This window comes from Pleurodeles waltl, chromosome 3_1 (assembly GCF_031143425.1).
Source record: "Pleurodeles waltl isolate 20211129_DDA chromosome 3_1, aPleWal1.hap1.20221129, whole genome shotgun sequence".
NCBI classification, from domain to species: Eukaryota; Metazoa; Chordata; class Amphibia; order Caudata; family Salamandridae; genus Pleurodeles; species Pleurodeles waltl.
The window spans coordinates 1,929,760,947-1,929,785,788 of record NC_090440.1 but is presented as its reverse complement, the minus strand read 5'-3'; the positions used below and the strand labels follow the sequence as shown (position 1 = coordinate 1,929,785,788).

At 45.1% G+C, this 24,842-nt stretch overlaps 1 protein-coding gene across 1 annotated transcript in view; it reads left to right on the top strand.

Moving 5' to 3' along the window:
• The window catches only part of SPAG5 (sperm associated antigen 5), a 415,500-nt gene that overhangs the window by 317,739 nt on the left and 72,919 nt on the right, over positions 1 to 24,842 (top strand). The window contains exons 21-22 of the mRNA XM_069226180.1: positions 7,900 to 8,032; positions 10,696 to 10,776. Coding sequence (XP_069082281.1) covers positions 7,900 to 8,032; positions 10,696 to 10,776 — 214 coding nt within the window. The remainder of the gene's footprint in view (positions 1 to 7,899; positions 8,033 to 10,695; positions 10,777 to 24,842) is intronic.

Here is a 24,842-nt window from a genome sequence, read left to right as displayed (position 1 = left end):
TGGCGCCGGCTCAGTTGAAGATGTGGTGGGGGCATGGGTCTAAAGCTGCCCCAGAGTGGATGGTACACATGAGCTTCAGGGTGTCTTTGGGGTGAGGAGGGTCCAGTGGTTCAGGGTCGGCAGGGCGTTGGAGTCTGTGGTGGTGCTGGTGGGGCCGGGTCTTTGTTTGCCAATTTAATCGTAGATGTCCTGGATTTTTCAGTGGAAGAAGGTGGCGAGGTTGTTGGAGAGGTCCTGGGGGGGAGGGGAGGGGCAGCATTTAGAGGTTCGTAGCTCAGACTAACAACTTAAAAACCAGAGGCACAGTTGAAGATATGAATTTACTATTTACAGGAGCTGTTCTATTTCGACCTCACACACAGATGAGGAAATGGAACAGATGAAAAAAGAATCAAACATTAAAAGCAGTTGAATTGGAAGAAAATAAAAGTTTTTTTCAGAACTCAGTATAACAGAAGAGAATTTACAGGTATCAATCTAGGCAGAGGATTCAATTCCCTCAGTGGTCTTCTTTATCCCAGTGTTATCAGTCACAACAACACACTTCGTATGGCCATAGAAATGGTAGAGTAAGAGGACAGCTTACAGTAACTGAGGACATGTTCAGAACCTCACTCGCAATCAAAACAGTCAACAACTCACTCCTTCTTGCCTGCTATCCACTCCAGTGGGTTGGGAATGTCACAAACCATCTGGCAGCGTCGAAAGCCATTACTACAGACAGATGAATCCTACAAATCATCCAATCCGGCTCCGCTCTTCAATTCAAAGCATCACTTCCATCAGTACCTCCAAAACCAGCACCAAACTCCCACTTATATCTTTAAATTCATGAAGTACAATCTCTTCTCCAAAAACGTGCAATAGAGCCCATTCCTTCATCTCAAAGAGGGAAAAGTCATTTACTCCATTTCTTTTTTGGGGTATCTAAGAACGGTCTAAAGCACGACTTCAAACCTATTTTGAATCTAAAATGGGTCAAAACAGAGAGGTTTAGAATGATGACCCTACATCTTATGTTTCCGCAACTAATGAAGGGAGACTGAATATGTTCTGTGAATTTATCACTGGTCACCTCATAAAGATAAGAACTTACATTTACCTTTGTTTGGATACCTTATTGATCAGGGCACAAAAATGCATACTATACACAATTGGATTTCAATGCAACAATCGATCTGTTACGAAGCCTAGGATTTCACATCAATTAAAAAAAATCAACAACATCTCCAGCACAGGTGATCTATCTTTTAGGAGGGTACTCTAAGCAGTCAAAATGGAGAGCTTTATCCTTCAGAGGAGTGAGTATCTACTATTTTACAGAAATACCATCAGTTACTATTCAAACCTTTTCCAGTAACTCATCAGATCTCTTCCCTGTGGGGCCTATAGCCTCGTGCATTTATTTAATCCCCAGTGCACATTTCCACATTAGACCTTTCAACAGTAACTAGAAGATCAGTGGTCACAATGGAAAGACTACTAGGAGAACAGTCTAACTCTTTCTCTACAGGTAAAACAGTCCTTGAAATGGTGGCATTGCACAAAGAATCTTCTGAAAGGAACCCCTTTCCATCAGGACTTACTGAACCAAACAATTGTGATATATGCCTTTCTGACAGTTTGGGGAGCTCACTTTCAATATCTAACCATTCAGGGGATGTGGCCAGAAAAACGTTTTTGCCACATAAATGTCCTAGAAATTAAGGCAGTCCATCTAGCCCTCTGACCCTTCTTACCATCATTGAAGAAGAGCAGAATCTTAGTACAAATGGACCGTCCCACAACAGTGCAATACCTCAACAAACAATGTGACACCAGATCCACAATTGTATAACTGGAATCCCAATCGATTTGGCATTGTTTACTAATGACAGAGTTGACAATTCATGCAGTTCACCAGGAATGCAAAGCTGACCTTCTTAGCAAAATCACAAGATATATTCCCCAAGTGGTGCATCCCAGAAATAGGCCTCTTTATAACAGAAGCAAATGCAAAATGCCTTTGCAGGCTGCTAAAAGTTCCTAACAAGTGCATGAGCTTTCGTATATAAGGGCTACAGCGTGTTATAGAGTGCCCAGGAGAAAACTGAATGGACACAAAATGTAGCAGCCGCCACTACAAACTTAACAGATACTGATACAAGCAAGCCTTCTGTTTCAGTCCTGTTGAGGATTTAATTAAAGGACAGAGTGAAGGAGTCTGAGAAGAAAATGTTACTTGTAATTATGGTTCTGCATCATAGGTATCTTCACTGAAGTCATAAACGTAGAATATTTCTGGATTTTGCGCGGGGCCCTACATCATAGATAAGATGTGAGACGTTTTTTAGCGAAGGCAGTATGCTCCCATGGGGCTCTTACACTGGACACCCAACAACACTAACCCCATTCATGAAATTCCACTATATTAGCGTCCAACTTACTTTACGGGAGCTCCTAGGCGATGATTTCCTTGAGCCACCTGAAATGCAGGCTCTTACCTGGCTGACCCAGAAGATAGTGCATAGGCACTTGGTAACCAAAATATACGATTTTACACGAGGTACATAGGCCCGGCATGATTAAAGCTAGGCTGCACTGGCAAAGGGACCTAGGCTTTGCAGTAACTGACGCTTAATGGCAATACTGCTGCTCCATGGTACGTTCCATCTCCTTTAACGGGAGACAATGACTGATCCACTTCAAATACCTCAACCAAATTTATTACACACTGGATAGGCCTCTGAAATACGAACTGCGCACCACAGCCGACTGCCAGAGATCTGGGGAGGGGGACGCTGACTTCCGCCATATGGCATAGACCTGTGCTGTCAAAGACAGATCCTGGAAGTCAATATTCCAAGAATTAGAGAGTATAGTTGGACAAAGATTGACTGCCATGCCATATCTGGCCCTCCTTGAGTACGATGGGGACGTGGAGAAAGGAGTTAGGCCCCTAGGGGCCACGGGCCTCTTACTAGCCAAGCGCTGGGTGGCAATGAGGTTGGAACATGGGACATTACCAACTCTGAAAGACTGGCTCACAGATATGACCTATTGTAACACCCAGACTGACATATACAATGATCTGGCCCCTCCACAGTCTCTCCCCAAAAATTACTGGGCCCCATATTAAACCTACTTGATTGGCAAGGAGGCTGAGGGAGAAAATCACATACACCAGAAACAGTCCCAGAGCCTACCATTGCTCTCTCATAACATCGTGCGTCTGGGGGCTCCAGACGTGACTGAAAAACAACCATAAACAGACCACACAGGGAATAATTATTGCCGAGGGCCTAGTGTGTAGGGGGCATGACGGACAGGCTTCTGGGCACCATTTACATAACCTACGTATGTCACGGTCTTATGTCCACATTGATCACAACGTTAGTTAACCCCTTTGCTGCCAGGCCTTTTGTTTTAGCTATTTGGGGCAGTACACGCTTAGGCCCTCATAACTTTTTGTCCACATAAGCTACCCCCGCCAAATTACGTCCTTTCTTTACCAACATTCTATGGATTCTAGAGGTATCCAGAGTTTGTGGGTTCCCCTGGAGGAGACCAAGAAATTAGGCAAAATACAGCAAAAAAAATCGTGTTTTCTTTTTTTTTTAAAATAGGAAAAAAGGGCTGCAGAAGAAGGCTTGTGTTTTTATCCCTGAAAATGGCTTTAACAAAGGGTTTAGGGTGCTAAAATCACCATCTTCCCAGCTTTCAGGAACAGGCAGACTTGAATCAGAAAACCAAATTTTTCAACACAATTTTGGCATTTTACTGGCCCATACCACATGTTTACTATTTTTTGTGCTTTTAGCCTCCTTTCAGTTAGTGGCAGAAATGGGTGTGAAACCAATGCTGGATCCCGGCCAGAAAGCTAAACATTTTTGAAAAGTAGACAAAATTCTGACTTCAGAAAGGGGTCATTTGTGTAGATCCTACAAGGGTTTCCTACAGAAAGAAGTAAAAAAACGATTGAAATTGAGGTAAAAAACAGCCATTTTTCTCCACGTTTTACTCTGTAACTTTTTCCTGCGATGTCAGATTTTCGAACGCAATATACTGTTACGTCTGCTGGACTCTTCTCGTTGCGGGGATATATAGGGCCTGTGGGTTCTTCAAGAACCCTAGGCACCCAGAGCCAATAAATGAGCTGCACTACAGGGTATACAGAAATGTATTTGCTGAAATATAAAGAGTGAAAAATAGGTATCACCTTTGTGTTTCCAAAATGGGCAGAAAATAAGGTGTTGAGAAGCAGTGGTTATTTGCACATCTCTGAATTCTGGGGTCCCCGTACTAGCAAGTGAATTACAAGGCATTTCTCAAGTAGACGTCTTTTTTTACACACTGTCTTGCATTTGGAAGGCAAAAATGTAGAGAAAGAAAAGGGGCAATAACACTTGTTCTTCTATTCTGTGTTCCCCCAAGTGTGCTGATAAAATGGTACCTCACTTGTGTGGGTAGGCCTAATGCCCGCGACAGGAAACGCAACATGGACACATCACATTTTTTCATTGAAATCTGATGTGTTTTTTGGAAAATGCCTAGCTGTGGATTTTGGCCTGTTGCTCAGCCGGCACCCAGGGAAACCTACCAAACCTGTGCATTTTTTTAAAACTAGACACCTAGGAGAATCTAGGATGGGGTGACTTGTGGGGATCCCACCAGGTTCTGTTAACCCAGAATCCTTTGTAAGCCTCAAAATGTGGCCAAAAAAACTCTTTCCTTCTACCCAGCATTCCCCCAAGTCTCCCAATAAAAATGGTACCTCACTTGTGTGGGTAGGCTTAGTACCCGCCCCAAAACGCAAAATGGACACATCCCATTTTTACATTGACAACTGGCGTTTTGTGTTTTTTTGGAAAGTGCCTAGCTATGGATTTTGGCTTCTACCTCATCCAGCTCCTAGGAAAAGCTAGCAAACCTGGACATTTCTGAAAACTAGACACCTAGGGGGACCCAGGATGGGGTAACTTGTGTTGCTCACACCAGGTTCTATTACCCAGAATCCATTGCAAATCTCAAAATTTAGCAACAAAAAAAAAAAAAAAAAACTTTTTCCTCACATTTCGGTGCTGCAAAGTCCTGGAATCTGAGGGGAGCCACAAACTTTCTCATGCCCATAGTTTCCCCAGGTCTCCAGATAAAAATGGTACCTCACTTGTGTGGGTAGGCCTAGCGCCCGCACCAGGAAATAGCCCAAAACACTATGTGGACACATCAAAATTATTAAATATTAAACTACCTGTTTTTGTGTGTGGGGGTGGGAACCTGCGTTTGTGGTCCTGGGCTCAGCAGCGATCTAGGGAAACCTACGAAACCCAAACATTTCTGAAAACTAGACACCCGAAGGAGTCCAGGGAGGTGTGACTTGCGTGGATCCCCCAGTGTTTTCTTAGCCAGAATCCTGAGCATACCTTAAATTTAGCTAAAAAATAAAGTTTTCCCACTTTTGTGTATGGGATCACCACACTGGGATGAACTTCATGCCACCCAACTTCCCCGAATTCTCCCAGTAAAAATTATACCTCACATGTGTAGGTGGGCCCAAGTGCCTGTGACAGGGAAGAGCCAAAAACATGTTGAAAATGAGGGGGAACCAAAACAGGTCCAGAAGGGCAGTTTGAAAAAAAACGTTTTTTGGTTGACAAGTGGGGTAGAATTTTTATTGGTATATATGTGACAATGCTGGGTGGTAGGAATTTGGTCGATTCCTGCAGATTCTGGAAGGTTCCAGTACAAAAAATGTGTTATTTCAAGCAACGTTGGTGGTTTGCAGGGCATTGTGGGTAAGAAAATAGTGTGGGGTGCATGTGAAGCTCACCACCCTGGACTCACCCAGATGTTTACTTTTCAGATGTGTCTCGGTCTCGTAGAGTTCTGTAGACGGCAGCGTCCAAAATGTACAGCCCTCACCATTCCAAGTGGGACGATTTTGAGAGTTAGACAAGCTCTCATGGCACAAATGTAAAACCAAACTCAAAATTATCAAATGTCCTCTTGCTTGCCGTGGGATAAGATGTTTTAGTGTGCAGGGTAAGAGCTGAAAGACTGTTACCCCCTTTACTTAAGGTGGGGACATAACCATGCCCATACTGGTTGGTAGCTACCGGCCCACTATGTTTTTTTAAATTCCCTGGTATCTAATTGGTTTTCAGCCCCCAGGAGAGTGAATCGGGGGTAATTGCCCCATTTGCTCACTGATGAGCAGAACAACTTTGTCCCCATTTATTTTGGGTGGGGATATGCCCATACCCCCACCCTCTTTAAAAAAAAATATATATATATTCTAGGGGAAATTAAAAATGTTTGACCTCCCTTAAGGACCCAGTTACCTCTTTGGGACTTGAATGTAGTCCTTTTTACAATAAAGTGCTCTCTGATTTAGCCTATTTACATGCCAACACACTTCCTGAAAGACACCCTCTCTAGTCGCCATAGCTTTCACCAGCAGAAGTAGTGAAATCCATAGCCTATGTAGTAACGAACCATGTATGTTTTTGCACAAGGACAAGGTTTTGATGAGAACTCATACTGGTGGCCTTCCAAACGTATTGTCTGATTTTCAGGTTAACCCAAGTTTTTTTCCACTATATTTCAGAACCCCGCATCTCCTGCAGAACAGTTTTTTACATTTGCTGGCCTTTAAAAGAATTCGGAACTTCAATCAGTGATAAAACAAAAGACAATAAGCAGAATGATCCTTTGTTTAGTAATTATTATCCTATATGTAGGGGGCTCGTCACTTCGAAATAGTCCATCCCTAGATAGTTTCTTGCATTTTACTAGGCTACTGTAACACCAGCAAGTCTTTGTCTGGTAGGGCCCCAGCCTATTCAGCAGGAGGTAGAAAGTATACTATGTCATAATTAAGGAACATTTCCATTGCTGATCTGTGTAATGCTGCCACGTTGAGGGCCATATGTACCTTTACAACTCTTCTTGTCTTGACACAAATTCAGGAGAAGACAAACAAATGGATCGAGTTTCTTTGGGGGGAGGGCTTTCTGGTAGTACCATATTTTGCCCCTTCACGTCGCCATTTTTCACATTTTTGCTAGTGATAAGCGTAATATTCTAGTCTATCATTACAACTAATAATGAAGATTGCCTAGAGGAGAAATTATATTTACTTGCCTATAATCCTAGTTCCTCAGGACCATCTGCATCATAGTCATAAACCACCCTCCCTTTCTCCTTTCTGGAGAAAGGGCAAAGAGATTCTCAGTTCTGTCGTGATGCTTCACCCTTGTATAAAGAGAACTGGCCCAAACAATTTTTTTAAAATTTGAATTAATTGGAAAGTTATATTATTGTTTGGACTGTTACACGTTGTGTCAGTGAGGATAGCACTCAGAGCCCTATGTTCCCTTCTGGGCTAGAGTTGTGAGGCTGAACAGGCCAACACTACAAGGAGTGAAATTTATAGTGCTAGTGTTAAATGCATCTTTTTAGATATTTAGCATAAGTGACTTCAAATCTACTGTGTAGAGTCATTTGTAGGCCATTTTACAAATGAAATCATGTCAACCATGGTGCATGTTCACAATTACAGGGTCCCAAGCAGCAATTTGCGAGAACACTCAATAGGCTCACAGACCTTCATGTAGACAGACCTGATAAAATCTTAATTTGTCCTCTGCGTGCCTGGTAGAGCAGGTCTGACATGAACAATGAGACACATAAAATCACTTACGGCTATGGACTGCAATGATTTGACCATCATTCCGATTTCTGTAATGGAGGTAACCACAGCTAATCCATTTCATATAAGTAATGAGGTGAACGGAACCAAGGGTTTATTGAACTTTATATGTGGAAGAATGTTTACCTACCTAGAGCAAACACAATTTTAAATGCTTTATAACATGCAGCACTGCAACCTGTCACCCCCTTTTCTATTTCTCTCCACAGTGCTGATCAAAGGTCAGAGCTGCAAAGTCTAACTTTACGCCACACCTCTGAGGTGGAGAACCTTAAGGAGGAGATAGAGTCCTTAAAAATGCAGAATCAGCACCAGGGTGAGGCCCTCAGTATTCGGCAACAGGTGAGTGAGAGGGTAGATTCCCCTTGAATCTATAAACCAAAAAAAGTAAAAGCAGAGTGTTTTTGTTCCTATAAAGAAAAGCAGTGGCGAGCTTGGGGGAGGAGGGAGCAACATAGAAATTCTAGGATGGGCATGAGAAGCATAAAAAGCAGCACACAAGGGAGAGAGCAAGGAGGGAGCAACATGGAGTGCCCAGGCAGTTGATGCTGGGGTTTTATGGCGAGGGTGCTGAAGACGATGGACAGGAGCCTTAAAACACATACCCTCTCATGGAGTGCTTAACGAAAAATAAAAAGTTACCTAAATTAGAGAAGCTGAAGGATATAAGTCAGCCAATCACAAGGATTGTAAAGAGCCTATGGTGCAGTGAAGGAACAAAGAAAAAAAAGAGTAAAGAAACCCATTAAATAAGAAGGGTGGAAATACATGACAATATAGCCATCTAATAGAAGTAGTGGACAGGATGCAATCCCACAACACGTTTTTATGGTAGCCACAAGAGGTCTTTAACAATCCGGCAACTACAAATGAGAAGAAACAGCACTTAAGTTTTAACAAATTGTATATTTAGTAAGCATTGAAAACACAAAAACATGAACAATTAAGTATTGTCTCAAAAATTGCCTTTGAAAAAAGCTAGTTTGTTTGGGATAGTCAGTGAGCTTGGAAAAACAAACTGCCTCTCTGATGTTTCGGAACATAATGCAATCTTGTAGCTTCAGGAATTCTCAAAGTTGTAGTGTCAGTTTTGTACGTTGTTTAAACCCTTCTACAAGATCCATTTATTTGGTTGTAAAAAAGTAAAAAAAAAAAAACGGGATTCAGTCAAATGACTTTTCTTATTTTCTGCGTTTTAAAGAACAAATTAAGAAACATGTTGCCCATTATATGCATGCTATCTTTATTTGAATGCATTTTCTGATTTAAAAACTGTACTGCTAATGGCGCTCTGGGGATTCTGCATGCGTACAGAGATATTTCACTATTGGTGGACATCAGACAATCCTATGAAGGAGAACTTACTAGGTACCTGTTCCGGACCCGTTTCCTCATCAAGTCTGTTTGTGAGAAATACTGTGAAAAATCATTGCCAAATTCTGATCCTTTTCTCTTATGTGACACTGGTGCATCAGTCTCTGGTTTTCTCTGCAGCAGTGAGGTGGTTTAACACTGCAGGATCAATGTCATCCACAATCTCTTGCGGTGGGAATTGTGACTGTTTAACATCTGACTCCTTAAAGTACACCAGATGTTCTGGATCTACCCTTTTTTCAGCTTCTTTTCTCTTTGATTTAATTCTCCTGAAGAATCCAGATAATGAAATGGTTACCTTAAAATGAATGCATCTAGAGAAAAGGAAAACGTCTGAAGGAACAGTCCAAGAACTACGGGCGTGGCCCAAGGGGGGCTTTAAGCAAGAATGAAAAATAGCAAACCCTCCTAAAGCAAAGGGAACAGCATTTCATTCCGAAGACAGAAAATACTTCTAATATCTCACATAGTGTTTAGATAATACCCCACCAATTTGTAAAGTTATGTAGTCAGTACTCTCCACACTGTCTACAGAAATTATCCAGTCAGAATTAGTTCTGTTTTCATTATATAAGAATCCATAAAACGGCATAATGTTTCTAATACAAAAAACGTTTTCTAAACGGTCTGTTTTTTCAATACAAAGAAATAGCCTAGGAAGTGGACTGAAGAGTACAAATAGGAGGGTAAAGGAAATCCAAATAGCAAGGAATGCAGGTCGGTCGGTAAGGGTAAAGAACTTTGTGGCAGAAGCACAGACCTTTGAACATAATTATTTTATGAATGGAGAGCTAGTGGAGTTTTCACAAGGAAGGCAAAACAATATTTTCGTGTTGAGTCCTAGAATCAGCTGACAACAGTGATTTGAATAACCTGAAAATGCATAGTCATTCACATGAACATTTCACAGTAGACGGCATTCCTGAAGTCAAAACAATACAAAATCACTTCATGGATACCCTCCTTACTATGACCCAAGGGAAAAGTCATTGATTGATTTAGGCTTTTATAAAACATGCAAATACTCAGGGAGGGCGGTGGTGGGATCCCTGGTGCTGAAGGAAACCTACAGTGAAATCATCTGCAAAAGAATCTTAAGGCTCTGAAATGTTTTTGCAGCACCTTTGTGACAATTTGTTCCATCAGTGCCCCCAACAACTTGCCCTGTTGTCTTCCATTTTCTTTCTAGCTATTTTTTTCAGAATTACTAAACATGCTCCGAGTGCTCATGAATGGTAGTTGATACGTCGTGTGCTGGATCTTTTTTTGAGTGTGGGTCTTTTTGTTTCATTGATCCTTAGATATGGAAGTCCTGTGTACAAGGGTTGGTTCTGAGAGCCAATAAACTTTCCGCCAGGTCCTCTTGTGCCTGCATATGTCTTTTGTCAGAATTGCCCTTCTGACTATGCTTTATTGCTTTGACTTTACAAGAGTATTTTCTCACACTTTTTATTCAACCAACTGCTCTCTTGCTTAGTCCCTGGTACATGGTTATTTTATTGTAAGCTTTCTTTACTGAATAGTTTGTGTCTTGAGTGAAAGTGCAACACAGCTGAGGGGGTGGTTCATCAGTGAGTGTTTTGGAATTAACTTGTGGCTGGATATTTAATTAAATGTGTTTCTGCTTTCAGAATGTGAAGCAGCTACAGGCAATGGTACAGCAGCAAGAGGTGACCGTCTTGCAGCTCCTGAGTGAGAGGAAAGAAGTTGAGGTATGAGCAGGAGGTTCCTTGAATCTGGAGATGAAAAACTAGTTGTGCTCATGACTGATGTACAAACTATGGGTAGCCATGGTTTAGGCATTGAAGGAAAAGCAGTGCGGGTAGCCAATTTCAGAACTCAGTCTGGTTTGTAAAGAGACAATTTATAATGGACTACAATAGCTCTTGCACCTCCTGCTTCCAAAAACAAAATGGCAGGTGCGTGCAAAACTGTATGAGACAGTCAAAGACTGTTTTACCTGATGACTGCGGCAGATAAACGTGAGTTTAAGTTTTTAATTGTGTTGTTTAACACTGGAGTGCTTAATTGCCTGTTGCCAAGCAGTTCTGTGTTAGCAGGTAGAGTTGTTATGGACAAAATGATTATCTCCAGATCTCTTTTAAGCTAGATTTACAACTCTGGTTTCCTAGTCCGCAATTTTACAATACCATATCTCCACCCAGGACATTTGTTTAGTGGGAGAACTGGATGCACCTGAGATTCATTCTTCTACTCACGTCCACCCTCAAAATGGAAAGGAATCTTTCAAACAAATTTTGTGCGTCCAGTTCAATTAAAATCCTATATTGCCTCAAGCTAACGGTATCACCTTCTGTGAACTTCAGAGGCAAAATCTTCATTTTTAATCTATAGAAATAGCAGAATCCTGATACAAACAGCCAAAAACTACATCTAAGTCTGTGATCTCCACTTCACTACTCTTCAAACATTTCTAACCCCGAAACGAGCTCACAACCAGCACCCCACTTTACTCTCTTCTCCTAGCAGGAACTCACAGCCCAACACCCTAGTGATCACACTGCCTCCCCTAGAACCACTCCTCCCCCATTCCATCTCAACTCAATCCACGTCAACACCCACCATTAGCAGCACACATTCCTGCTGGACTCCAATACACTCTAACTGGGGACTCCACATAGTCAACATTACAGACCACCACAACACCCCTGATCACCGACCACAAGAACAACTCTCAGCCCCTTGAGCATCCAATCCTGGCCAGTAGAGATAATGACCCACTCACGCGAAAGGCATCCATGACAGAAACCAAACCCTCATTATGGTGACCCTGCCCCCACCCACAGATCATCCATAACCACTTACCCAAGCTGTCCAATATGCTACTCTTTCCCACTTATGCCCCCTCTCACCCCCCAATATCACGACACAGGGCTGATCACTATGCTCTGCATATCTCGATCACTACCCAATGTGATTCAACGAAACATAACTAACCACAGTCCCTCAAGGTAACTCTCACCTCACCCCACTTGGGGCCTAAACTGTTCTTAGAAAATCCACCTACACAACGAACTAGTCATGTATGGTACGTGACCCCCACCCGCCCAATACTTCCCAACATACTCTTAACCTATTCACTCTTCTACCCGTCCATGTAATCCCAAACTATGACACCTATATCCTTCACCCAACAAAAATCCCAAATGCCCTTACATGTGAAGCTCTGCCCATACCCTTGACTCCTTGTTAAAACACTCAGTTAACAACCAGCCCAACCCCTCCCAAATACCTCAACCACCCCTGTAAGCTGCATAAACTCAACCCCAGCTCCTCTCCTACCGTATCACGAAGATCTACCCAGACCCCTGAGACCTAGCTTAACGTCTCATCCTAGCCGCAGCCCAATCTCTTCCAAATACCCCATCTACAAGCCACAACCCCAGCTACTCTGTCCACTCCCTATCACCTCTCCTTCTCTCTGTACTGCTTACAATCTTCCACAAAATAGAAAACAAGCTTGACAACCTAACCAAGGAACTTGAAGCAGTCTCAAATAACCGTACCTCCAACACACAAGCATGCAACAAAGTTACAGCCTGGAAGGCCAAACTTACTGGCCTAATCCCCTAGCTAGAACAGACAGAAATTTCTTTGGCCCATCATCCCACTTCACAATAACACACTCAGAACAATGCGGACCAGAAACAAACCTTTTACAAGAAGAAATGGAAGCCCTTCTTAAATCCTTCAATTTCTTCCACTATGGAGTGTCCACCCCAATGCATATACAAGATACTGGTGGCCGAGGGTCTCAACAGACTTAAACAACAACAACTTGTCATCAGCATACCGCCACTCTTCGACCAAGTCAACAAAATCACCAAATCAAACCTCAAATGCATGCTTTACAATTGCCGATCAGCAGTCAAACACAATGCAGAAACAGCTGAAGCAGTTTTTTTCACACAAACCGGATATTCTATTTCTGACAGAAACCTGGCTAAATGACCTTGCTGCACTCATAATGGATCTTTTAGTCCCCTTAACTTCACCAAAAAAAATATCAACTAACAGAGCCGACATGGATGGGGAGTAGCAGTAATCCACAAGAACAACCTGTGAATCAACACTTTCAAGACAAAGACCTAATCCTCCATTGGATGTTTAGTGTTAAGCCTTATCTCAGTGGGCTTGAAACTAACCTCCTCCCCAAGGGGGCAACAACTTTTCTTGGAACAAGTAGTAAACCTCATAACACAGCAATCCCTCCTGGATACTAACAACATATTCTAGGGTACTTCAGTATACACTGGAACTACATTAACAACACCCTGGTAGCACATCTGAAACACTTTCTGGAAAACAACTTTAAGCAACATTGCAGTTACCCAGTGCACGAAAAGGGAACCACTTTTGACCTGCTTCTTGCCAAAGTTAACTTCCCTAGCATGGACGTCATCTAACCAGTAGACTGGTCAGACCACTACATCATCATCTTCCACCTAAAAGCGGAACACCAAACAGTCAAAGGTCAGATCTGGAGACCTACATTTTAATTAAGGAACACTAAGCAAACACTGACGAGCAAGCAGAAAGTTTGAGATCTCATCTATAACCTTCTAACGACCAATGCTCTGCAGATGACTTGCCTATACACTGCAACAAAATGATGTGTGACATTCTCAACCATCTTTCCCAACTAAAACTCAAAAGACTCTGGAACAACCTATCGTGCTTTTGGTTCAGCAAAGAGCTAAACAAAGACAGATGACAGCTCAGACTAGCCAGTAGATGGAGGTGAAACCATTCATCCCCACATCTCACACCCCCTTGACAAGAAAATTCATCTCCAGAGCAAAAGTCACCTTCTTCCGTTCGCCGCTGTATAAGGCAAGAAACTGTCTGAAAAAACACTTTATCATCAGCCACCAAACATCCCCTACCATGGTCTAAAAATACAACAGCCCACTGGAGTACTGTGTGGACTTATTAAAATTGTTTACCGACAAGACCGCCACAGTTGAACTCTCCCTGATCAGCTGCCCCAACAACACAGTCTTAAGCAACCACACCTAAACCAGGGAACCAAAAACCAATAAACCACACATCCCCCCCATCTCTACTCTTGGAGAATGCAGCTTAGCAGGAATTCAAATCACTCGAGGTAGACTAATTCAGTCATATCAGACCTTAATCTAAAAACACTGACAGCTGAGTCCTTCCCCTCGCTTTCAGTCAAGGAACTCCACCATCTCATCACAACTGTGTAGACAAATATGATTAATTTCTCACTAACCCAAGGACAGTCCTAGACTGTTTGAATCTAGGACAGGTCACTTCGACCTGGATAGCTTTGATTCTGTGACCAACCCTCCCTTCCCAGTAAAGACCCTTAAAAAATATCCAAACTAAGTCAACACAATAAAGACCATGACCTACCAGAAATCTTCCAGTCAGTCTTCAGGGTGGGCTGCAGTATGGAAACAGCCACTGTCACAGATGACATCCTCAGCATATTGGATGCAGTTGACTCATGCCTTCTCATACTGCTCGACCTCTCCTCGGCATTCAACACAGTCAACCACAAAACACTTAATAAACAGCCAAATATCACGAATGACCTTTGGTTGCACAGTTTTAAAGTGGTTCACCTCAAACCTAAACATAAGATCGTCGCTAATCAAAACAAAAGTTTCACTCTGTAGTCCATCACCTATAAACCAAGGAGTCCCCCAGTCTTGTCACTCTCTGTTTTCAACCAGTTCATTGAGCCCCTGATGGGGTTACTGAAACATGCAAATCCTGCGTATTACCTATACATAGACAACACTCCCCAAAATCCTAAAAGAGGCTCAACACTGGCTTTCTACCAACCACCTAAAGCTGATTTTACATACAACAGAATTCCTCCTAACCTTTCCACATGGCAACTACGCACCTATCCAAAAATTAATCACCCAGCTCAATGCTCTTAACTGAAGAACCCTATAGTCATTAACTGCACCAGATTGCTTGAGATCATGCTAGACCAGAGCCTGAGCATGACTGCGCACATAAACACCTTGTACAACTTCAAACTCCTTAAAAAGATCAAACCCTTCTTCCCAGGGAACAACCTCAAAAATGTGATACAATCGCTAGAGATATCTATACCATACTATGCAAATGTGAGTGGCACACCGAAAACCCACCTTAGCCCCCATGAAGGTCACGCTTAATGCAGCAGCCTGACTCCTCAGGTGGATGATGCTCTGGCCATAATACCCCCCTTCTCTCTCTGGGTTACAGTGGCTCCCGATCGAATCAAGATGCATTTTCAAGACATCCTACCTTACACCGAAAGCCTTTCACCAGGGGACCCCAAAATACCTATCAAGAAAACTGACAAGGTCAGGAAGGAATCATCTCCTTTGGAGGTCAGACACACTAGTACTAGAACCACCCCAATTCAAGAAACAGCTCAGACCCTCTCTCCTTCACTGGAAATGCTTCCAGAATTGAAAGCTCCCTTCTACTGGAAATATGTGCAAACCTGTCTATAGCAAACTTCAGAAGAACTGTCAAAACACTACTTTTGGACAAGACATATGGGTAAATAATTCCTTTTCCACTCACTGACTGTAGTGGGAGTTCTTGCAGGCTCTTCCATAACCCTACAAAAACCCACCAAAAGTCAAACAGAAACACACCACCTAGAACACTCTCTGACATCATGCAAATGGCAGAACTTTCAGACTACTGTTGACAATGGCAAACATGCTGTAATCAACAGGTACCCAACCCACTTGTGGCAACATGTCTGTTCTGAAGTATGTAAAATGTACTTAACATTGTTTGTAACCTCACAGTCTGTGTAACCACCAATCAATGGATGGAGAACTTGTGTATATTGTAAAATGCTTCGATACCTTTGGGTCATGTATGCTGTCTATAAACCTCTCAAAATAATAAATTGAATAAATGCTTGCTTATGTACAGGATGTATCGCCATACCAAAGCTCGAAAACTCGAGTTACCTAATTCCTTCACCAGCATTGTATTTTTCTTACATTCACATGCTTGAATCAAAATAGAAAGCAATATAACATTTTAATAGAGCAGGAAGCAGGCTCATCTTATTGAAACACTGCAACAAACTGTTTTTCCAGTTGCTGAGTTGACTGTTGCATTCATATCCAGGCAGTAAAATCTGGTGGAGATATGCCGGCTTTCCTACTTTGCTGCACAACAAATGTCCTGCACTTGTAGAGAGCAGCTGTTGTTGCTATACATCTGGTGCAGTGCACCCTCACTAAGTGCCGGAGCAAAAGCTTTGCCTTATTATGACAGGTGATGCAGGCAGACTGCCAATATGCCATGACTTGTTTGAGCAACAGGGTGGGCCCCTTCCATGATGGCCAAATTAGACAAATAATTCATCTAAAGCTCTTAAGACCATGGTATTGTAATGACGGAATCAAATCCACTTGTAGACTTCCATCAAGAGCCAGGATTTTTCTGCAGAAGTGGATGGTTTGGGAAAGAAAAATTGCAGGGCAATAGGTCCTTTCAAGTGAAAGTTTGTAGGGACTTTTGGAATGAATCTTAGGTTGATCCATAAATTCTACTTGCTTAGGTGAAGAGAAGGTGTTTCTCCTATATGGTGAGTGCCTGTAATTCTCAGACACTCCCTATTGAGGCAAAAGCAAGTACAAGAGCAGTTTTCCACAAACTGAATTTAAAGTGAGCCCCGTGGATGGGTTTGAAAGGAGGCAGCATAAGGTGGCCCAATACAGTTTTTAGCTCCTATGAAACTGAAGCACACTTCACTGGAGGAAAGGCTCCAAAGAGTCCTTTTACAAATTGTTTTATAATTCTCTGTGAAAATAAAGATGAATAAGGGTGTTTCCTTCTTAACAGTCTGGGCATTGCGGACAAGTGAACCCTGACTGAAGATTATTTGAGACCACTGTTAGCTAGCTTCAGCATGTGAGGTGGCTGCTTGGTGATTGGGTTAGGCCCTTATCCTTTGCACCAAATGGAGAATTGAGTCCACTTACCATTGCAAGTATTTTTTCTGCAGGCAACACATGCCTGCACTAAGATGTGTCTGCAGTATTGAAGGGAGATTCAGATGGTTGTACTCTAACTAATCAGCAGTTAGGCTCAGCATCTCGAGGTCAGGATGAAGAATCTGTTGTTTCTGGAGAGGGGCCTGGGATGATTCTTCAACTGGATCGTTAGGTACATGAACAGCCTCAGTAGGACACTGTACCAAAACTGTGATGAGGTCATGCCATGGTGATCAAAATCAGGAAACCGAGATGTGCATTGTTTTTCTTTAGCATTCTGGAATGAAGGGAAACGGAGGAAAAGTGTAAGCGAAGACGTTCAACCATGCCATCGAAAGAGCATTGCCGTATTGCCTTATGGGCCTAGCAAGGCACTAGCTGCCTTTGTGGATGTTGGAGCTATAGTGCTGACTCCACACCCAAAATTCTTTATCTGATGGAGACTTCTAGCCACAGGTTCATCACCTTGGAATTGTCCCCAGGCATTAGACAGGCTCTTCAAATTTTTCATGAGCAGTACCTCTGCGCTCTGGTAGGTGGCGTAATACGGCTCTGCGTGGTGTTGTCCGCCATGGAAGTGATGTGCGCAATGCCTATATAGGTGCCACCCCACAGCATGCTGACATCAGTTCTTTTCTGTCTGATAGAGACTTCTAGCTGCAGATTCCTTACCTTAGAATTCCCTGGCGTCAGCTTCGAATCCCAATTTTTTCTGCTGAGCAGTACCCTGCGCGTGCCGTCGGGTGTCGTTGTTCGGATCCGCGTGGCATCATCAACACCGTTGGAGCAGTCTGTGACCTCACGGTTGTCTATAGAGATGCCATCTCGGCGCGTGTGCGTCAGTTCTTTTCCTCCACGCCGGTTAAGTGCAGATCAGGATACGAGCTACCCTTTTCTTCGAAGGACATCTAGGTTTTTTCAAAAACTTGATTGTTTGAAGCATGTCTTCTAGAAAGACTGGGTTCAAACCGTGTGGTGCATGTCATCGCACCGTCAGTAACGGATCCACACCGAGTGTGTTTCTGGTGTTTAGAAAAGGATCACAACTCCACTTCGTGTTCCGACTGTTGGGCCATGGCTCCGAAAGGCTTGAGGGAGAGACCCCTCAAACTTCTTGTGACCCGACAGCCGTCTTCGGTCGGCGCAACTCCAAGGAGGTCACGGTCCCGCAGTAGGAGGAGGTCGCCGCACTGCTCCTGGAGCCCCAAGTCCTCTTCCTCGCATTCGAGATAATCCCATCACTGAGGTGAGAGGCAAAGGAAGAAGTCCAAGCGGACTTCAACTTCGCCACGCCCGTCGTCTGACGAGGTGTCTAGGGAACCTCGACGTTCCGAGCGCGGTTCCCCGAAGCCGTCACTAGGGTCAACTTTGCGTCTTCCCCCTTTTCTGGGGACTGGCGCAACCCCCGCTCAAATAAAGGAATTTTACAAGTCCATGTGCCTTGTTTTTTAGTGGGTTGGACGCTCTGGTGGGTCTTCAGACCGTTGGGGACCCCAGGATCCGATACCAGATCTGGACTGGCGCCCGTCCCTCACAGTCGACCAGCGCCAGGTCCGACGTTGACGCTTCCTCCACCACTGGCACCTATCGGAGGTAGCCCCATCCTCTTTCCGGATGATCTGGAGCAACGTCGTACGACTCCAACTTCGACGGTGCCTGAGCCTTTTTCTGAACAGCCTGGCACAGGAAAGAAGTGGGAGGGGTCTGAGGACCCTTTAAAGTACGACCTGGAACAAGAACCGGACTGGTATGAGGATCTAGGGGAGGCCAGTGGACTGGACACATCTCCTGATACTGGTATGCTCTCGCCTCCTAATGTGGCTACGGAGGAGGGAGCTTCTTATGCTATGGTGGTGCGTAGGGCAGCTGAGGTCTTGGACCTAGACTTGCCCACGGTGCCAGTCAGGACAAATCCCCTGACAGAGGTGCTTTAACCGGGGGTGACTACATCAGAGCCGATGTTGCCCTTCAATGAGGCCCTAACAAACGTCCTTCTGGGAACATGGTCCAAACCTAGCACAGGGGCTCCTGTGAATGGGACAGTCGGCTGCCGCCATAGACCAGCTCCGAGCTACCCTAGTTTCCTTACCCAACACCCCACCCCGGAGAGCTTGGTGGTCCAAGCCTCTACTTCCCGTGGTGCCTTCCCTTCTCCTCCCCCAGATAGGGAATCCAAGAGGCTGGATCAGTTTGGAAAGTAAATGTTTTCTTCCTCCATCCTGGCATTGAGGTCAGTGAACACCTCTTGCCTATTGGGCCATTTTCCCCATACTTTATGGGATACGGTGGCACAGGGTGCTGCCCCAGGTCCCGGAGGATGTACAGGACACACTCACCCAGGCTGTCAAGGATGGGAGAGATGCTGCCAAGTTTACTATCAGGTGTGGATTGATACGATTGACTCGCTGGGTAGAGCAATTGCATCGACAGTGGCCCTACATCGCCACACCTGCCTACGTTCAACTGGCTTTTCAGGGGATGTCCAGTCAAGTTTGATGGACTTGCCCTTTGATGTCTCTCTGCTTTTTGGTGAGAAGGCAGACTCCACACTTGAGAGATTCAAGGACTCTCGAGCTACGGCCAGAACCTTGGGCCTCTCAGTGCCAGCTCAACAGCAGTCTGTCTTCTGCCCCTTTTGAGGCTTCGGAAGGGGCGTGGTACCACACCAGCCGCAACTTAGCCACCGTCCTCAGGCTTCACACCATCCCGGGAGAGGACGTGGTCGTGGTACCATCAGACCCAGAGGGTCTGGCCAGCGGCCAACTGCCACACAGCCCCCCTCCACTGCGCCCAAGCCCTCCTAGTGTGGTTCTGCAGGACCATGTCCGTCCAGTTGGAGGAAGCATTCAGTTTCATCTCCCTCACTGGCATTCCATCACAACAGACAAATGGGTCTTGCAGATCATACAGAAGGGCTATTCCCTCCCCTTGCAGTCTTTTCCTCCCTCTATCCCTCCGACAAAAGAAAGGCTGATGGAGGAACATTTGGTTTTGCTCCACGAGGAAGTTACGTCTCTCTTGGCCAAGGGAGCCATAGAAAGGGTCCCGATGTCAGAAGTAGGCAGTGGTTGTTATTCCCGCTACTTTCTGATTCCCGAAAAGAACAAGGGCCTTCGCCCTGTCCTGGATTTAAGGGATGTCAATCTCTTCCTCAAGAAGGAGAAATTCAAGATGCTCACTCTTGCTCAGGTCTTGTCTGCCCTAGACCAAGGAGACTGTGTGGTAGTGTTGGACTTGCAGGATGCGTATTTTCATATCCCCATTCTGCCCTTCCACAGGCGTTACCTGCGGTTCAAGGTGGGCCACAAGCACTTTCAGTTTACCGTGTCCCCTTGCGGTCTCACCAGTGCCCCTCGGGTGTTCACAAAGGTGATGTCGGTAGTAGCAGCTCATCTGCGCAGGTCAGGGATTTCAGTCTTCCCCTACCTCGACGATTGGCTATTGAAGGCTCCCACGCCCCAGACACTCGTCACCCATCTCCCGATGATGGCGGACCGCCTGCATTTGCTGGGGTTCACTATCAATGTGCCGAAATCACACCTGACTCCCTCTCAGAAGCTGACTTTCATCAGAGCTGTTCTGGACACAGTGCAGTATCAGGCCTATCCTCCCGAGCAGTGAGTCCAGGATTCAGATTATGATACTGATGTTTCGGCCTCTATCCTAGATTTCGATGAGACAGACTCTGAGGCTGTTGGGACTCATGGCTTCCTGCATCCTGTTAGTCAAGCATGCCAGATGGCATATGAGGGCTCTGCAGTGGGACCTGAAGTTCCAATGGGCACAGCATCAGGGAAATCTTACCGACGTGGTTCAGATCTCAGAGGGGACTGCAAAGGATCTGCAGTGGTGGTAAGTGAACTGCGATTGGGTCACAGGCAGATTCCTCTCCCTTCCCCAACCAGATCTCACAGTAGTGACAGATGCGTCACTTCTGGGATGGAGTGGCCACCTGGGAGAGGTGGAGATCAGAGGTCTCTGGTCTTCGGCAAAATCCGGGCTCCATATCAACTTGTTGGAGCTTCGAGACACCCGACTAGCATTAAAGGTATTTCTTCCTGTTATGAAAGGGAAGATAGTGCAGGTGTTCACGGACAACACCACCGCAATGTGTGGTACTGCAACAAGTAGGGCGGTGTGGGGTCGTGGACCCTTTGTCAAGAGGCTGTGACTCTCTGGACATGGTTGGAACAGCAGGGCATAACCCTGGTGGTTAAACACCTGGCAGGTTCTCTGTACACCAGGGCAAACAAACTCAGACGACGATGCTTAGCGGATCACAAATGGTTTCTCCATCCGGAGGTGGCGCAAGGACTCTTTCAGCAGTAGGGAGAGCCTTGGTTAGATATGTTCGCCTCCGAAAGAGAACACGCAAGGTCAGCAGTATTGCGCGTTGGAGTTTCCAAGGGGGCTGTCGCGAGTGGAGTTCAGGCCTTCTGTACACCTTTCTGCCCATACTACTTCTGCCCAGAGTTCTCAAGAAAATCAAGAACGACCGGGCCCAAGTAATCCTAGTGGTTGAGGATTGGGCACAGAGAGTCTGGTATCCATAGCTTCTCAAAGTGAGCATCAGTCCTCCAATCAGGTTGCCTCTTTGGGAGGATCTTCTGTCACAGCAGCAGGGTAAGGTTCTCTACCCGAACCTGTCAACTTTACGACTTCATGCCTGGAGGTTGAGCAGCAACAGTTGATGGTTTATGACCTCCCTTCTCAAGTTTGTGATGTAATTTTGGCAGCCAGGCGTCCCTCTACTAAGACGATTAACGCCTGCCGGTGGAAATGTTTTGTTTCATATTGTACAGAGAGGTCTATTGAACCTCTTTCTTCTTCTATATCTAATATCCTTTTTATTTATTCTATCTCTCGCCCACCAGGGTTCCTCCTTAGGGACTCTCAAGGGCTATCTTGCTGCCTTATCGGCTTTTCTACACTTGCCTGACCAACCATCTTTGTTCAAGTCTCCAATCGTACAAAGATTTTTAAAAGGGCTTGTGCATATGTTTCCACCTGTGCCTTTTGTCATGCCCCATTGGGATCTTAATCTTGTTCTTACTTTCTTAATGTGCTTCTTTTGAGCCTTTACATAACTGTCCTCTCCGGGTGCTCAGTATCAAAACCGCCTTTTTGGTGGCAATTACATCTGCCAGGAGAGTGAGTGAGCTGTAGGCTTTATCATCAAAACCGCTGTATCTCACCATATATACTGATAAAGTAGTTCTCAGAACTCGAATTTCTCCCCAAGGTGGTGAGCCCTTTGCATCTGGGTCAAAATATCACCCTGCCCACCTTCTTTGCGCCACTGCATCCCTCTAAGGAAGAGGAGTGTCTCCATTGGCTGGACCCAAAAAGAGCGTTATCGGTCTACCTTGACTGCACAAAAGAGTTCCGGGTGGACAACCAACTCTGTGGGATACGTTGGTGCTAAGAAGGGTTGGGCAGTACAGAAACGGTATATTTTGCTCTGGGTCATTCTCTGTATAAAGATTTACTACGCTTTGGCCAAGAAGCAGCCTCTGGAGGGTTTGAGGGCTCACTCTACCAGGGGAAAAGCTGCTACCACTGCGTTAGCTTGTGGCATTCCAGTACTTGACATCTGCCAACGTGGGCTTCATTGCACACATTTGCGAGACACTACTGCATGGATAGCCAGGTGGGAAGGGAGGGGCATTTTGCCCGCTCGGTCCTGCAGGACTTCCTGGTATGAAATATATCCTCAAGACCCACCACCAGGAATTATAGCTTGAGTATCTATTCTAACGTAAGCAATCTGCAGCTAGAAGTCTCTATCAGATGAACAAGTTAGTTACCTTTGGTAACAAATTATCTGGTAGAGACTCTTATCTAGCTGCAGATTCCTTACACCCACCCAAGCATTGCCGCTCTGCGGAGATATATATATATATATATATATATATATATATATATATATATATATATATATATACATATATATATATATATATATATATATATATATATATATATTAGTATTTTTGGGTTTCTTAAAAGCATGTCTTTTTCTTCAAACAATCAACTGAAAAAACGAAATGCTGTTGTTTTTTCTATGACTCTGCGCTTCTGCCGTGGAAAGTTGTGGAAACAGAACTGACGCACATGTGCTGAGGTGGCGTCTGTATAGACAACCGTGACGTCACACACGGCTCTACTGATGCTGACGACACCACGTGGAGCTGGACGACGCACGCAGATCCGAACGACGCCACCCGACGGCGCGCTCAGAGTACTGCTCAGGAGAAAACTTCCTGATTCGAAGCTGATGCCAGGGACTTCTAAGGTAAGAAATCAGCAGCTAGATAGTCTCTACCAGATAATTTGTTACCAAAGGTAAGTAACTTGTTCTTCTGGGTGCTGGAGCACCCCGACCCAACTGTGTAACTTTTATGAGGCCATGCAGCTCATATTTGGGCAGTCTGTCCCTGCTGGCATGCCTTCATGCCCGATGGTTTCAGGGGGGTCCTCAACTGGTTCCCCACCCACAGTTCTTCCCTTGTGCCAATCAGGATCCTTGGATCCACTGATGGATCCGGACTGGCGCTGGTCTTACCAACTCAACCCTTCCTGACACCGGTTCCACTGTTGATGTTCCTGTCGCCTTTGTCCCCATTCTTATCCCTGACACATAGCTGGGTGGGCACCGTCCGATGCACACTCTTGTGCCAACTGGAACCATTTCTTCCAGGTCGGAGCCTGAGCCCTGTTCCTGTGGGCTAGGACTCAGGGAAGATTGGGGTGGGGGGGGCACTGGACTCTGAAGAGTACCAGCCCCTAGACTCTGACATGGAATGATGTGAGGAATTGGCGGATGCCGGTGGACTGGACAACTGTCCAGATACCGGCTATGTCTCTCCTCCTACTTTGGCTACAGAGGAGGGTGCCACATTTGCTGTGGTGGTGAGGAGGGCAGCCGAGGTCTTGGACCTTCAGGTGCCCTTAGTGGCTGTCAAAACTAACGTTATGACGGAGGTGCTTCAGCTGGGATTCATCCCTTCAGAACTAATTCTCCCATTTATCAAAGCCCTCACAGATGTCCTGCTTGGGGCCTGGACCAAGCCCTGCACAGGAGCTCCTGTGAATAGGACACTTATCTTCTGCCATTGCCCCACCCCAGGGCCCCTTCTTTCCTCATCCAGCACCCCATAGCGAAGAGCTTGGTGGTCCAAGTGTCCACTTCCTGAGTAAATCCTGGTGCATTCCCTTCCACTCCACTGGAAAGAGAATCCAAGAGGCTGGACACCTTAGGCAAGAAAATGTTTTCTTTCACCAGCCTGGCATTTGCGCTCTGTGAACACTGCATGCCTTTTGGGCCATTACTTCCATTTCTTGCGGTATTAGTTTGCACAGGTGCTACCTATGGTCACGGAGTAGGCCTGGAGCATATTCTCTCTAGCTGTGGCTGATGGTAGAGAGGCAGCTAAGTTCACAATCAGATTTTGGCTGGAAAACGACCAACTTGCTAGGCAGAAAGGTTTCCTCGTCAGTGACATTAAGGTGCTAAGCCTACCTGAGGGCAACTGGCTTTTCAGGGATGTCCAAGCTTTGCTTATAGACATGCCCTTTGATGGCTCCTGTGCTTTTCGAAAGACAAGGCAGACTCTGCACTCCAGTGCTTCAAGGTCAGCATGGCTACTGCTAGGTCCTTGGATCTTTTCATGGCACCCCGTCAACCTCAGTCCACCTTTCGCAGCCACGGAAGGGGCTTCCATGTCCGCAAGCTTCCCAGCCTCTGCATGGCTGAGGACACG